Below are 14550 nucleotides of genomic sequence, written 5' to 3' on the forward strand. Positions count from 1 at the left end.
CTATGTTACCCAAGGCCCCTTTCCAATCCCACGAACCCTGAAACCAAGCCCTTGAAGTTCTATGGGGTTGACAACATTGCGGCCGTCGAAAACCCATCGCGGTTCTTTCATCATGGCTGCAACCTCAACCCAGTCCACTGCATCAGCATCGTGTATGGTTCCAGCATCTGACCTACAAGACGTGCAATCTTTGGGGCATTCAGACATCGGTTTGAGTCTTCCTAGCGGGTCTTCGGGCAAGGTCGACACCTCCCTCCCCCTGAGTGTCGCCTCCAGGCCCCTGATTTGCATCTCAGTGATTGCTGTGGTGTTGCTCTGAAGGACTCGAACAAGAGACTCATTGATTGCGTTCGAGTCGGCAGCAAATGGCTCTTGGGGGCCGCCAATTCGACAGCCGCGGAAGTGTTTCCACTGCGTCAGGACACACACAACGCTAGCCCCTTGAACAGATTCTCTCCAGTTGGAGCAGATCTTGATGCTCTCGGCCTGACTCGGGCCTAGCCCAGCGTTACGAACCTCGTCCATAATCTCAGCCGAACTGCACCCCGGGTCAAATATAGCGACCTCTTGGGGCATCTCCTCGGCAAAGTCTTTGATGATGTGTATAGCAATGCTATTTCGGGTGTCATTGGTCCCATCCTTGAAGGCGAACCCCAGCACAGCGATCTTCTTTCCGCGAAGTGAACCGTTAAGCTCGTGCACAACTTTACGAGCAAAACGCTGTCGCTGGTACTCGTTTATCCTCAACACTCCTAGCCAGTAGTCAGCCACGACGTCGAGGTGGAGCTCTCGCGCAAGGTAGGCCAGGTTGAGGATGTCCTTCTCAAAGCAGGAGCCTCCGAAGCCAATGCCTGCCTGTAAGAACTTTGGGCCCAGCCTCGCGTCTTTCCCGATAGCGAGACTGACATCGTCCACGTCGGCGCCGTGCCCAATTTCTTCGCAAATAGCGCTCACGGCATTGATGCTGCTTATCCGCTGTGCCAGCATGGTGTTAGCAACCAGCTTAGCAAGCTCGCTGCTGAACGTGTTCACCGTCACGATGCGCTCGGGCGGCACCCATGCTGCGTACAGATCCCCGAGAACGGCAGCGGCACGAAATCCAGACAGTGTCTGAGCACTGCCGATTAGAATACGGTCTGGATTCATGAGGTTCTCCACAGCCGTGCCCTCGGATAAAAACTCGGGGTTGGAAAGAACCTCGAAAGTTTCGTCCGGCCGATGATAGCAAAGCTGAAGAGCTGTCAGTTCATGTCCTTCGATGCCGCAAGCTTAGCAAACACGAGTCTCACAGTGTCTTGAATCATGCGGGCCGTGCCGCACGGAACAGTGCTCTTCTCCACGATGATCGTCCCTTTTCTGGCATTCTGTGCGACGGTCCGTGAGGCGCTTTCGATGGCACTGACGTCGGCCATCGATCCAGCACCCAGACCGTGCAGCTTGGTTGGCGTGTTGACGCAAATGAAGACAATATCGGCTTCCCTGATTGCTCGAACGACGTCCGTTGAGAAGACCAAATTTGGCTGACGAGCTGCGAGTTCAACAGGATGCTCAAGCTCGGGCGAGGAGATCGACACACTGAGCGTGCCATCCCTGGCTAGACGTACAACTCCGAGGAGGCCGTCTTCGTGAATGGGGAGATGGGCGGAATTCCAGGCCGCAACACGTTGTTCGTTCAAGTCAACCACGTTGACCCGTATCTCCGGGTTGTGGTAGGCTATCACTGCCGCCGTTGGCCCACCTAATTGGGAAGGTCAGAACACCCATCACGGCTCGTACAGATGTGCCGAGGTAATTACCAACAAAGCCGGCACCAACGAAGCAAATATTCTTGACTCGTTCGTCAACTTCAGGGGCTCCCAGCGATTCCAACACTGGGGAGACGCCGCAATCCTCGGGCGGTGGTTTGGGCTTGAGCTCGGGCGAGCCCGCCCCGGAACTCGGTGGAGAGGTATCGGGTGTGCCTCGAAGCCAGTTGCTGGCTTTCCATGAGCTCGGCGTCGAAGTTCCTGGACCGAATGCTGATGCTATGGATTGCGTGCTCGAGAGAGACCTGGCAAACTGGCCGTGCAGGAGGGGCAACGCCGGCCGCGAGATGTCTGGGACACAGCCAGGGTTGTCCATGGTTACCCGCTTTTGCCAGGATTTCGTGTTACTCAGCTGGGCACAGAGGGCGCAGGTCGTATTTCGAGCCAGAGGGGCAGAATAAACGATACAGTAGGAGATCCCGGAGAAGAGCCCGGTTGAACCAGCGGACTGTGGATATATACGACCTCTGTCACCGAAGAATGTGAAAATCCGCCTCGCCTCGGGATGCAAGTGGTAGGCGTGTTTTTTACCAACCACCTTTCTGGCCTTTTCCGACTAATGCTGTGTTTGCCCACAGCCAATCTCGCCATGGCTGATCCCATCGTAATTAGTTTTCTTTCTGTGGTCGATCCGGCTATTCTAAAACAATTGTCCGCTGCCTGCTGTTGGGATGATCCCAACTGGCATTCGACATTGAGTCCGAATGCAGTTCGAGCCACGCAGCCGCGGCCCTGGATTCAACCAGGCGGTTGTTAATCTGGGAGATAGTTCCTCTCAGCAAGCGGGATAAATGAGCTGGATATGATCTGGCGAGATCATCCTCACCCAGATTGGGCGACCAGCGTCCAGCCCAAACCGCACGTCCACAGGCGCGCACGAGCGAATGCAGAAACCCGACTCTTGAAGGAGCGGGGTATCTCCTCCCATCACTGTGTTGTTGCACAAGAGGCTTGAATCTACTGCGCCATGTCTCGGTGGCGCTTCAAAGAGCCAGCGACACCCGCGAAAGAGAAGATGGCGTCCTTGGCATGGCGGCCACGTTGCCTTGAAAGGATCCTGTCTGGCAATGTTTGCCCGAGCCTGACGCCGATGCAACCCCAGCGTCGTTTGTGGGTTGAGGCTCAAACGCCAACTGCGTTGACGATCGGGTCTGGATTCGTACGATGCATGCCCATAGATAAGAAGGGTCCACGGTCCCCGCTGTGACTCGAGACCGCAACCTGCAAACAACAATGGCCATTCTCGTCTTCGTCATCCTCCACCAACCTGGCCGAGGCTCGTGCAGGCCGGCTTCCCAATTCCCTCATTGCCCAGCTCGGGTGCTCTTGCGCCTCTTGGCCTTTGCGGCACACTGACCCTGCGACTGGCTGTTTTCGCGGTGCGAAAGTCGTGAAACCCCCAAGCCCGCTAACTACGGCTCGTTGATCGGACGACAGCTGGAAGTCGCCGTGGCAGTGCATTGGACGTCCGTGGGGCTTTAACAACATTTGCTTCCTGTCTCAGCGAGGCCGTTGTTTTCCACGCTTTTCGACATCGCAAAATCGCCAATATGCCGCTCGCCGTCCGGATTCTACCAGTCGCGTTGTGGGCCATACATGTCGCTGGCGCATACGATGCAACGGTCTGTGACCAGAAGAGCTATACGAGCCCCTTGGACAACTTGACCTGTACGCCAGCCCAGCACCGCATGCCCTGTTATTGTTCGGAGAGACCACTGACGGTTATACACCCCAGTTAACCCAAATGCGTGGAACCCCGATGGCACGGGCTTCCAGTGCATCTCCGTTCAAGACTCACCGCCGGCGTTCTGGGCGACATGGGCGTGGTCGTCGAATCCGCAATCTGTCCATTCTTACCCCCACGTCAAATTAACCTCACCTACCCTCCCAACACCCTTATCCAACATCTCGGCACTCAGTCTCACCGCACGGTGGTCATTGGGCCCTGGGTCAATGGCGCTGCCTGGCCTCCGAATCGATGCCAGTGGCTTGGCTGATATGGACGTGTCCGCCAATGTCGCCTTTGACATATTTGCTGATCGCAATTATGCCAGCTCCAAGAACGAGACGACGGCAGAAACAGAGATCATGATCTGGCTTGCCAAGTTTGGCTCCGCCCAGCCCCTAGGATTCAGCCCCAAGAGGACATGCTTCACTCAAGAGCTCGGCGGCATCCCTTTGTATGTCGGCAGAGGAAGATGTCAAACCCAGGCCCGGATGTTACTGACGTTTCTCAGCGTTCTCTACGAGGGCCGGAACGGGAGGGGAACCGACGTGTTTACATGGGTGGCGGCAACGAACGAGACAGGGTTTACTGCCGACATCTCGCCCCTCCTCCAATATCTATGGCGCAACGGTCTAGTCTCTGCAGACTCTAATGTAGGACTCGTCTCGTTTGGATCCGAAGCCTACCACTCGCGCGGCAATGTCACTTTTTCGGCATCTCGGTTTGACATGCACCTAGTGACGGGCTTAGCTCCGCCGCTCGTAGTTGAGCAGCTTCCGATGGCTTGTTCTCGTGCAGTTTCTACCCACATCCAAGGATCATGGCTGTTTTTCATGTCGATCATCGGGATTGCTGCCTCTGCACTTTATCCTTTCTAATCAGAAAGCCATTTGTGTATTGCCGGAGGGCCCACTGGGGTACCTGCATCATCCCCTGTTACTAGTTGCCGTGTGGTGATCGTCTCGGCGCCTACGCGCAGACGGGTCTGCGCCCCAAACACCATGCTCCTGCCACTCGAGCACAGCATCTTCGTGCATTAGCCCCTACAGTTGAGACTCGTACAACCGCTCTGATCAGCCGATCGTTCTGCGTTCTCATTTTCCAAAATAACAGCCCCTAGTCTGCGTCCGAGCCCCGGCTGCTCTAACTTTCCCTAGGCTGATTTCTGACGGCCGGCCATTGTTGGTTGGACCAGAGCCAGCCTAGTGTTCTGCGTTGTTTGCCCCTGATAGATTTCGTGTCCAGTCGACGTCCAGGTCTCGGTAGCCATATATGGATTCGCTTCTTTTGTTCGTTCTGGCAGAGTCGGTTGCCTTTCCCTTTGGCGGTCACGAAAAGGAAGCTCGAAATGCACAGCCTGCCACAGAAGTAGACTGCCGCTTGACCGGCCATCATGACATCTCCCCGCCTGGAAGCCCGGCCCGTCACCTCGGGGTCTCAACGCAGCGGCGCCTCCCTACGCGACCCTTTCCAAGACCCCTCTGATGCCTCATCACAGGAAGGTGCATCATCAAGGAGTGTACTAGACGTATGTACGGCGGTGCCACCGTTGGTTATCACAGTCCTAACAGTATTTGAAGGATGCCCAGCCAACGGCAGTGACACTGCCCCAGAGAGCGGTTCTTCCACCTAACATCGATGACGAGGACAGAATTGTGAGGGCTTGAATGTTTTGTTGCGGCGAGATTATACTTACGAGAGTCAGACGCCAGCACCGGCACATGAGGAGGTGCTCAATGAAAGGGTTGTTGTTCCTTGCGATGAACAACTCGATGTCGAAAGGGGGCTCCCACTCGCTGTTAGCATTGACACCGAGAAGCACGGAGAGCTAGACGCGAAGACCACAAATCCCATCAAACAGCTCACGAAGGCATTCATAAGAACTTACTGCCCAAAAGAGGAGCCGGGCCTCGTGCTTCCCACTGGCCCAACGGACGAGGAGAAGACCACATATATCCACACTAACCGCATTCCGCTGTATATCTTTGGAATCTTTTCTTTTCTTACACTGTCGGCGGGCATGTGGCTGTTTGTCGCGTGCGCCTCAATCTTTGCATGGTATGGCGTTTTTGTTGGGTTTCTCAACCTCTATCTGATCATCTCGTATTTTGTTGGCGTTGTCGGCAAGGACTGGGACTACGGCCTGCACAAGGAAATGGTAGAGCAGTTTCCCATCACGGACGAGTCGGCCCCAACCGTCGACGTGTACCTGCCCTGCTGCTCCGAGCCTCTAGAGATTATCGAAAACACGTACAAGCACATCGTCAAGCTCGAGTGGCCCGCGCACAAGTTACAGGTCTACGTCTTGGACGATGGCAACCAAGCTGCGGTTCGCGCGCTCGCCGAGAGCTACGGTTTCAGCTACATCGTCCGCGACGACCGGCCGCGACTGCGCAAGGCAGGCAATCTCCGGTGGGCGTTTTCTCGGACCGGCGGCAACTTCTTCACCATCTTCGACGCTGACTTCTGCCCACGCCCCGACTTTCTCACTGAGCTCGTCGTCGAGCACCTCGCCGACGAGAAGACGGCCATCGTCCAATCGCCCCAGTTCTTCCGCGTCACAGACGACCAGACGTGGGTGGAGCAGGGTGCCGGTGCCACGCAGGAGCTCTTCTACCGCGTTGTGCAGGTCAACCGCAACAAGTGGGGTGCCTCGATATGCGTCGGTAGCAATGCCGTCTACAGACGCGCTGCGCTGGTCGACGTTGGCGGCACCGCCGAGATTGGCTTTTCGGAAGACGTCCATACAGGGTGAGAGCCACTCGTCTCCCCGTTCCCCACCCACAATGTCGGTCAAAGCAAAAGAATCCCTTGCTGAGAAAGACGAGGTTTGGTGCCGTCGACCGTGGCTGGAAAGTCAAATACGTGCCGCTGTGCTTGGCGACGGGAATCTGCCCCAACACTCCGCGCTCTTTCTTTTCCCAGCAGATGCGGTGGGCGCGCGGAAGCACGACGCTTCTGACCACTAAGCACTTCTGGGTCTCCAATTTGACGCTGATGCAGAAAGTGTGCTATCTTTGCGGTAAGTTTGAGGTATCGTGGTCAATGTGGCTCTTCTAATCCGGCTGACGTTTCCTCTCCTTCATCGGGGAAAGGCCTGCTCTACTACTCGGCCGTATCGGTCGGCATCTTCATCTCACCCATCCCCGGAACTCTGCTGCTGATTCTGCGGCCGCAGTGGTTCAAGTACTACAACTTGTCGTTTGCCATCCCGTCCATCTTGTACGGTGCGCTCGTGTTCCGGCTCTGGGCCAAGACCAAATACGGCTTCAACGTGCAGCACGTCATGGTGGTGCAGTCGTATGCGTATCTGACGGCCATCAAGGACCGCCTGTTCGGCATCGAGCTGCTGTGGGCCGCATCGGGCGACAAGAAGGCGCACAAGAGCAGCAACAAGTTCCGCAACATGCGCATCCTATGCGCCATCTGGACCCTGACGACGTTCGGAGGCGCCATCGCTGCCGTTACCTATCGCATCGTCCACCACTTCACCTGGTATCACACCCTGCCGCTGCTCATCCTCAACACCTACAACTTTTACATCACCCACTACTTCATTTTTTGTTCGTGGCGCTGGTGAGGTGCCTGCCTACATCGTGGATGGCGAATCTCGTATCCTCGTGGGCTGATTTCTATCTGTTGAAAGGGAGTCCGTCAGCCCGACAGTTCCGAGATTCAAAGTACTTCTTGGCGGCATCCAATGTACATGGCTATGCCCTTTGGATTATGTCGCTTGTCCAGGTTCGTAATAGAGAGCGGTTGTTTGAATTTGTCATCGGAATTTAGCGCCGTGAAATGGAGGTCGAGGTCTGTCAACTTGCATGCTCCAGAAATCCGTCTCCATTGGCTGTCTCGGAATCGATTCGGACTGAGCAGGAAGGTCAGATTGTTGGGCGTACGACCAAATGAAGGAGAGCGGCAGAAGTCAGCGGGAGCGTATTCGTCACGCAGGTCAGCCAGATCATCACTTCTCCCCCATGTTTTCAGGTGCGTGTTACGCGCTTGACCGGCACAGGAACACGACACGGAACAATGCCGTTGGCCCCGCGATCTAAGGCAGATTTCGGATATTAAATGAAACCCGGTCAGACCCGGTCGCATCCTGTGTTTTTTGAGTCAGGAGAAGCAACATTACAGAGTCCGAGAATGCTACAGTCCGAGATTGCTATGTTGCCCGGGTTCAGTGTGGTGTTGGGCAATTCCCGGAATTCCAGGAGTAATATTATGGATTCGGCGCAGCAGCATTATTATACGCGATCGAGTCCCGCTGCCGATCGAGTCCCGCTGCTATGGTTACCATGAACCTGGTAATGGCATTATAAATTTAAAAAGTAAACCCGGAGGATTTCGGGGTTATCCACTTAATACGAGGTCGTATTGGGACTGGGGGAACTGTGCCGCAGCGAACCGTCATCGTTCCACGGCCACACCTCAACTGCCCAAATCGGCCGGCCAGACTTCCTGTCAGCCATCAGCCTAAAGATGATTAGCAGGCCACAAGTCAAAGACAGCACGAAGGGGGAAGCGTGCAACCCAACGTGGCCCTACATATAGCACGCCCCCTCCCTCCACAACAACTTCATCTACACTCCTCCGGCCGACATCTTTCAACCGCAAGAGTTTGCGTGAGTCTAGCGTTGGCCCGGCTGTAACGGAAGTGACGTCACATTGCACACGTGGATCCAAGACTGCAGGTCCCGGAATCAAGATGGGCTTCTTTCGCCTGCTTCGCACGGCGGCGGCTCTGGCCGCGTCGATGCTGTCGCTGCACGCCCCTGCCGCCAGCGCGCAGTCATGGTCCAGCGATAGCACCAGCTACCACTACGAATCGACGTGCTCGACGGGCTACGGCAGTCCGGGCGCGACGCCGCTGCCGACCGACTATGAGCGGTTCCCCGAGACGACCACGTCGATCGCGCCGCTCGTGACGGCCGACGTGACCGACTACGTCACGGCCGACACGACCACTCCCTTCGTGACGACGACGTGGCTCGACATCTACGTCACGACCACTGTCACGGTGGTCGCGACCAGCACCACCACCACCGGGACTAAATTCGCCACCCTCACCACCACCACGACCGTGTGCGCCGGCGCCGGCTCCGGCTCCGCCGCTGCCCCCGCGACCACCGCGACCGTCTACACTGGCACGTACGACCCGGCACCGGGCCAGAACACCACGCTGCCGGCGACGTTCCCGACCGCCGTGTTGTGCGTCATCCACGACACGCAGCTCGTCTTCGTGTGGCCGACAGCCGTAGGCACCAACACGGTCACATCAACCTACACACCCTCCACAGCGGCCGAGACCAGCACCATCACCAACACGTACACGCGGACGCTGTACGCGTACGACCCCAGCACGGTAGTCAGAACGGCGACCTCGTACGCCGTCGCCAACGCCGCCAAGACCGCGACCGTCACGGCTGACTGCGGCCCCGCTGCCATCCCTACGGTCACGTACGCGGCGCGCTGCGCGCCGCAGAACCTGCTCGCCGAGGCCAACGGCCACGGGCTCGACGTGACCAACTTCAACGCAGCGTTCGTGTTCGGCGGGACGTCGGAGCTCGCGCCTGGCGACCCTAGCCGCTGCTGCCAGCTGTGCGTCGACAACGCGGCCGCCGGCTGTGTGGCTTCTGTCTACTGGGCGCAGAGCAGCTCGTGCCTGCTCGGCTATGTCGGCGGCCCCGAGACGTGTCCTGTCGCGTTCGACTACTCTGCCCCTGATTATATTTTGCCGAGGTTGGGGAATATCGTGCAGACGAGCGGCGGGTGTGGGAGTATTAAGTTTGTGTCGGCGCCTTGATTAAAACTGTGGGATGGGTGGGGGCAGACTTGGGAGTTTGGGGGTGGCCGGTTGAAGGCTTGGAGACGAGCTTCTGTTGTTGGATTCGGGACACGCCTAAAACTACATTTAAAACTGCATGAGTATCAGGTAGAATCTAGTCAGCTGGGGGCTTCATTTGATGGGGCTTTGTAATAAATGATTATCTCATGAGTTGTAGAGTGACCAGTTGCTCCTCACCCTAAAACCAAAGAATTAAAAGAAAATACCTAATGCGTCTAGATCCCGTTTCATGTTTCAAGCCTTGCATTCGAAGAGAGACCCATTCTAGCCCATTGACGGGGACAGGAATCGACGATAAGGGACTTAGAAAGCAGGAAGAAGAGAACCAACGTGAGAAGTTTGCTTTTTCTTTCTTTTTTAACGACTATTCGCCTCTAATGACCCGACGTCTATACACCCATTTCCTCTGCGCCCACACCCCTCCATTACCTTCAGCCCTTCCACCCCGTCAAACTCGCCAGCCTAGCCATGACCCCAACCGACTCAAAGCTCAGCGGCGCAGTATAATCCACAATAAACAGCGACACCGCGACCTTGCCGGCCGCAACCACATTCGTCTCGCCCGGCAGCCCGCACTCGCCAGTCACACACTCATTGACCCCCGCCGCGAGCGGGCGCAGGTTTGACCACGTGAACGTCCCCGGAACAGCCGGCACAGGGACGACGGCGTCGACCTCGGCGCCGCCGGTAAAGCGCGTCTGCACGACGGGGATGCGCGAGTAGTTCCCCGCGAACAGCGGCGGGATGTTGACGTTGAGCCCGTGGCCCAGCGGCAGGATCGGCTTGCCTTTCTTGCCACCCTTGGGTGCGGAGGCGATCACGGCCTGCACGACGCGGAACGAGACGGCTGCAACGCGGTACGCGTCGCTGTCTGTCCCGTGCACGTCGTAGTACGCGATCGCTTTGTTGCTTGCCGATAGCGCGATCGCGGGGATGCTGCGCGCCGTGGCTGTGTAGCTTTTTGAGAGAAAAAAAGGGGGGGATTGGTTAGCTTCTCTTTGGTATAATGGCAGTTGACTTGCGCTGGCCGAGTGGACTTACGCGGCGCCGGCGGTCCCGGAGAGCGTCCAGACGAACGGGCCGAGGTTGGTGCCGTAGTTCGGTCCAGTGACGACGAGGTCCGGGACGGCAAAGTCGGCAAACTTGGGCAGCACGTAGTCGAGGCCGACGAGGGTGCAGGCGGCGGGCGTGCCGTTGTAGTACCAGATGTGGCTGTCGAGCGGGTCGGGGCCGACCGAAGGCGCGCCGGCAGGGACCAGGTTGTACTGCGACGGGCCCGTCAGGGCCGGCTCTGTGGTGAAGTCGGTGCGGCCGCCCTGGCCGCTCTGCTGCAGCGCCGGGGCGACGATGTATACTGTGATGCGGGTGTTGATTAGTTCTCGTCCAGGTTATCTCGGCCATGGTTTGTGACCATACCGTTGTGCCCGGCGCCCTTGAGCAGCTTGTACAGCTCACGTAGGTTCCCCGACCCAAACCCATCATCGTTGGACAGGAGGATGTTGATGCCATTGCAGAAGCCGGCCAGGACCAATGCGGCCCCCGCGAGGGCAGAAGAATACCGCATGGCGAGGATGATGCAACCGACGACGAGAGGGACTGGTGACAGTGGAGAGGAGCAGAGACACCGAGGAGCAGAGACACCGAGAAGCAGAGACACCGAGGAGCGGCTGTTCCCCTCATGCCTTTTTATCGTTGGTCATAATCTTTCGGGACTTTGCGAACGATTCTCTCCTTCCCGAACCGACCAAGGGGTCCGCATTTGACTGGGGGTGCCGAGCCTGTGGGGATCCGATAGGCGGTCTAGGGTGGTATTCCGTCTCACGGTGGCAAAGTAACGGTCCTGATAAGCAGATCCTGTCTCAATTCGGCAGCTTGTCGCGTGCTGTGCATACCCACCAGCAGTCCAGCTCTAGCCCCAGATTCCAGCATCCAATTTCCCCAGGACTCTTATCGCTCCTTGTGCCTACCGGCCGCTTCCGCCCTGGACTCTATTGTGTGACAATGGTGATTGTTGGGATAATGAGCACGAGTACACTCGACAAGAACAACACCAGTTGCCGATGGGAGAATATTCGCCGAAAAAGAAACCGTCAATTAACTTCAAAATAAACCTGTACTACTTTCTTCGGCCATCTGGGTATCAAGATTATTCTCCGCATGAAATAGGCCCAACGCTACTTTCGTCAGTTCCAAATGTCATATCCGTCATGTTGCCTCGCCACTGTCCTAATCTTCCGACCGGTCATCATCCCGCTGTCAATCACTGTCAGGAGGCTTGCTGGTCTGGCTCTCCTGAGCGCTGGCGGGAAAGTCGCCGGCCAAGCCCGTATTCCATCGCAAAAGCTCACTGTTAAGCTTGTCCGGGATAGATCTGGAGTAGGCTGGCGGGGGTTTGACGACTGGCTCGGGCTCTGGTATCTTCGACAAAGACCGGCCGAGGCCTTCGGCAATGGTTGTGCCAATGTATCTTCGCAGCTCAAAATTCTCCCTGGCGTCCCCATTTTCAAGCTGAAATCGCTCCGGTTTGGACAAATCTTTTCGACGGAGGGCTTTGATTTCGTCCAGGAAGTAAAGCAGAGCATCCTCCGGGCAGCGGTCTCGCTTCTCTGCAAATCGCTCTGAGCGCACATATCGTCTGGTAACGTCGGCGGCACCTTCACGGGAGAAGGCGATGCAGTAGCTCATCTTTTTGCCCCAACCTGTGCAGGATCTGTTAGCATCATCACCACATACGTGGCCAAGGTGTCAGTGGCTTGGGATACGGGGAGTTACTCACGTTCAGAATAAAGAAGAGGGTCATCCCACGCCTCCTCACACGCGTCGATGTGGATCCATCTCTTCTGGTACTCCGAGTAGACTTCGGTCCAGACATGGTCCTCGGCGTTCCACACCCAACGGGTCCTTGACCCGACCGCTCGGCACAGCATACTGAAGCAGTTGGCCCACTCGCCAACGCGCCCTCTCCTCGTCACCAATAGCTTCCACGCGCTAGCGTAGCGAGGAAAGCGTTCAAAAGATCCACAAGTCAGGCACCTGTAGAGTTCAACCTGCCTGGCTTGGCACGCCTGCTCTTCCGGTGTTGGTGTCGCAAACCCCTCCGATCTCGTGGGCGAAAAGCAGACTGGGCATGGCGGGTTGTTCACCCATGTAAAGAAGCTGCGCTTGAACCACCGCAGCAGGGCGCGGATGACGCAGTCTTGGTAACCCCATTCTGGCTTTCGGCCGTCCCCGCACGACTCGGCCTGCACCTGGAGCACTTGTCGTTCTTCTTCAGCCTCCCCATAGATCCTGTCAAGCGGCACCACGGCAAGCGCCTCGTCCAGAAGGCCCGGGTTCTCCCACTCTATGGGGAACCCGCTTAGAGACAGTAGTAGAGCCCGGAACTTTTGCGAACGCTCACTTGGTTTAGGTGGCGCTGGGATCGGTTCGTATTTGCTCTTGGAACTGTCTGCTTGTGGCGTGTACTCAGATGGCGTCGGGATCGGCTGGTATTCGCGCTTGGCACTGTCTGCTTGTGAAGTGTTCCCAGCGACAGAATCACCCCGGCTCTGAGGTTTTTCTGCAGTCCGTTTTTCCTTCGCCGGCAGCGAAGCCAGCCTCTTGGTTCTTAGAAGCTGCTCAAATTGGACCCTCAAGTCCTTGGCCCACTCGTCGCCAAACAGTTCCTGGTTCTTTGTTGGACTTGGCGGCTCGGGTGTTGTCCATGTTTCCTGAGATTTGGCAAAGCTCATCGTGTCAACCAGAGGGTCTGCGTGCTTGCCGTCTGTTAAGGGGAGGTTTGGGGTCAAGCCACTGCGCCATTCGATTTCTTGGAAGACAGGGTGGAAAGGTACCACGACGGCGTTGCCCGAGTCTGGGGACCCAGCAACGACGTGGCCATACAAACTGCCGCTCTCGGCGTCCACGACCCATGAGCCGCAGTCTCCGACCTCGAGTGGATAGTCGAAGGCAACACTGAAGACTTGCTGGAATCGAGCGCTGTTCGGAGCCCGACTGTACACCGGAGTGCCTGACATGGTACCCGTCAACACGCCGCGTGAAGTCGCGCTCAGGACTCTTGCGTCCTTGGGCTCTTCCGAGACGTATGCGACTTTGACTGGGTTGCATGGCTGGTGGCTAGGTCCCGCGATCTCGTTCGGACGGGCGTGCAAGGCGTCGGTGACCTCGATCAGGGCAAAGTCGAGGTCAGACGCCGGGGCGTCCAACGACGACAGGAAGACGGGGCCCAAGTTCTGACTAGGGCTTGGTTCGGAAGAAGCTGCATTCTTGCGACTGCTCTCTCTGAAATTCTGCCTGGGCGGTGCTCGCAGCCGCTCACGGTTCCCAAAGACTCTGAATTCGTCGACATCAGCGTTGTCCCCCCTGTCGTTCTCTGTTTCGTCGATGTCGCTAAAACCGTCGATGTCGATCTCGTCATCACTCTCTGAAAGGGGGTTTAATGGCAGTATTCCTTTGGGCTGAAAGACGTGTGCAGCTGTGGTGTAGTAGAACTTGTCCTCCAGCTGGATGACACCTCCCAGCGTGGCCTGCGTAGCCGACTCGCCGACAGCGAACCTGGCGCCACAGGGGCTTGCTTTGGGCAGAGAGGCGAATCTTAAGATTTCGGCCTTGATGGCTGATTCGTGTGCGTTTGCGAGCTGGATGAGTTGCTCAAAGTCGGGGGCCTTGGGCATGTGGCCCGTCTTCAGGCCGCGATAGCCGTCCAAGAGGCCGCTCTCCTTGATGACCTTGCGGACTTCCTTGCGGTGGGCAGCGACCACGCAGCAGAATATTATTGTGGGGCTGGCGTTCCTCGGGACCTTTCCTAGCATGTAGATGGACCACGTCACCCAGCTGGAAATGGGCTCGATGAAGCGGTCGAGGTGGTTTTTTATTTTGGGCGCGACCTCGTTGAATGCATGCCGTGCAGGACCCTTCGCTTCCCAACACGAAATCCTGCCGACCTTGCCGATGTAGCGGCCGACCGACTGCTCGGGATTGGGCCATGTGGTGCTTTCCTTCTCTGTCCATTGCGAGAGAAACGAAAGACCGGTCGCGTGTGGCCGCAGGTCGGGCTGGGAGAATGGCGTTGCCGTCTCCATTTTTCAGTTGACGGGCGTGTTGAAGACGGAAAAAGAGGGGAAAGAGAGGGGAAAGAGAACCAACCACGGGCGAAACGAGTGAGGCAGGAT

At 57.1% G+C, this 14550-nt stretch overlaps 7 protein-coding genes across 7 annotated transcripts; 4 read left to right on the plus strand and 3 right to left on the minus strand.

Annotated features, from left to right (window-relative positions):
* On the minus strand, window positions 1–2121 carry B0T26DRAFT_676677 (uncharacterized protein; the record flags this gene model as incomplete). Its single annotated transcript, XM_060440003.1, has 3 exons — window positions 1–1230; window positions 1290–1738; window positions 1797–2121. The coding sequence occupies 3 exons, from the start codon at window positions 2119–2121 to the stop codon at window positions 1–3; spliced, it is 2004 nt and encodes a 667-aa protein (XP_060297316.1).
* A 94-nt stretch (window positions 2122–2215) lies between these two features.
* Window positions 2216–2631, plus strand: B0T26DRAFT_332644 (uncharacterized protein). Its single transcript, XM_060434425.1, has one exon. It carries the CDS (start codon window positions 2311–2313, stop codon window positions 2560–2562), a length of 252 nt encoding a protein of 83 aa, XP_060297317.1. The 5' UTR covers window positions 2216–2310; the 3' UTR covers window positions 2563–2631.
* Window positions 2632–3355: 724 nt separating this feature from the next.
* On the plus strand, window positions 3356–4409 carry B0T26DRAFT_647450 (concanavalin A-like lectin/glucanase domain-containing protein; the record flags this gene model as incomplete). Its single annotated transcript, XM_060437896.1, has 3 exons — window positions 3356–3473; window positions 3541–3985; window positions 4043–4409. 3 exons carry the CDS (start codon window positions 3356–3358, stop codon window positions 4407–4409), a joined length of 930 nt encoding a protein of 309 aa, XP_060297318.1.
* A 133-nt stretch (window positions 4410–4542) lies between these two features.
* On the plus strand, window positions 4543–7159 carry B0T26DRAFT_778712 (nucleotide-diphospho-sugar transferase). The gene is made up of 4 exons (XM_060446654.1): window positions 4543–5083; window positions 5192–6282; window positions 6360–6553; window positions 6627–7159. Exons 1-4 carry the CDS (start codon window positions 4925–4927, stop codon window positions 7109–7111), a joined length of 1929 nt encoding a protein of 642 aa, XP_060297319.1. The 5' UTR covers window positions 4543–4924; the 3' UTR covers window positions 7112–7159.
* An 810-nt stretch (window positions 7160–7969) lies between these two features.
* Window positions 7970–9582, plus strand: B0T26DRAFT_713524 (uncharacterized protein). The gene has a single exon (XM_060442124.1). The coding sequence runs from the start codon at window positions 8240–8242 to the stop codon at window positions 9335–9337; it is 1098 nt and encodes a 365-aa protein (XP_060297320.1). The 5' UTR covers window positions 7970–8239; the 3' UTR covers window positions 9338–9582.
* On the minus strand, window positions 9583–11014 carry B0T26DRAFT_713525 (acid phosphatase precursor). The gene is made up of 3 exons (XM_060442125.1): window positions 10796–11014; window positions 10421–10733; window positions 9583–10336 (listed from the first exon to the last, which is right to left on the minus strand). Exons 1-3 carry the CDS (start codon window positions 10941–10943, stop codon window positions 9811–9813), a joined length of 987 nt encoding a protein of 328 aa, XP_060297321.1. The 5' UTR covers window positions 10944–11014; the 3' UTR covers window positions 9583–9810.
* Window positions 11015–11635: 621 nt separating this feature from the next.
* On the minus strand, window positions 11636–14460 carry B0T26DRAFT_741462 (uncharacterized protein; the record flags this gene model as incomplete). Its single annotated transcript, XM_060443968.1, has 3 exons — window positions 11636–11734; window positions 11777–12078; window positions 12156–14460. 3 exons carry the CDS (start codon window positions 14458–14460, stop codon window positions 11636–11638), a joined length of 2706 nt encoding a protein of 901 aa, XP_060297322.1.
* Window positions 14461–14550: the final 90 nt, after the last annotated feature.

The sequence above is a fragment of the Lasiosphaeria miniovina genome (genome assembly GCF_030549165.1).
Source record: "Lasiosphaeria miniovina strain SMH2392-1A chromosome Unknown B0T26scaffold_4, whole genome shotgun sequence".
Classification (NCBI taxonomy): Eukaryota; Fungi; Ascomycota; class Sordariomycetes; order Sordariales; family Lasiosphaeriaceae; genus Lasiosphaeria; species Lasiosphaeria miniovina.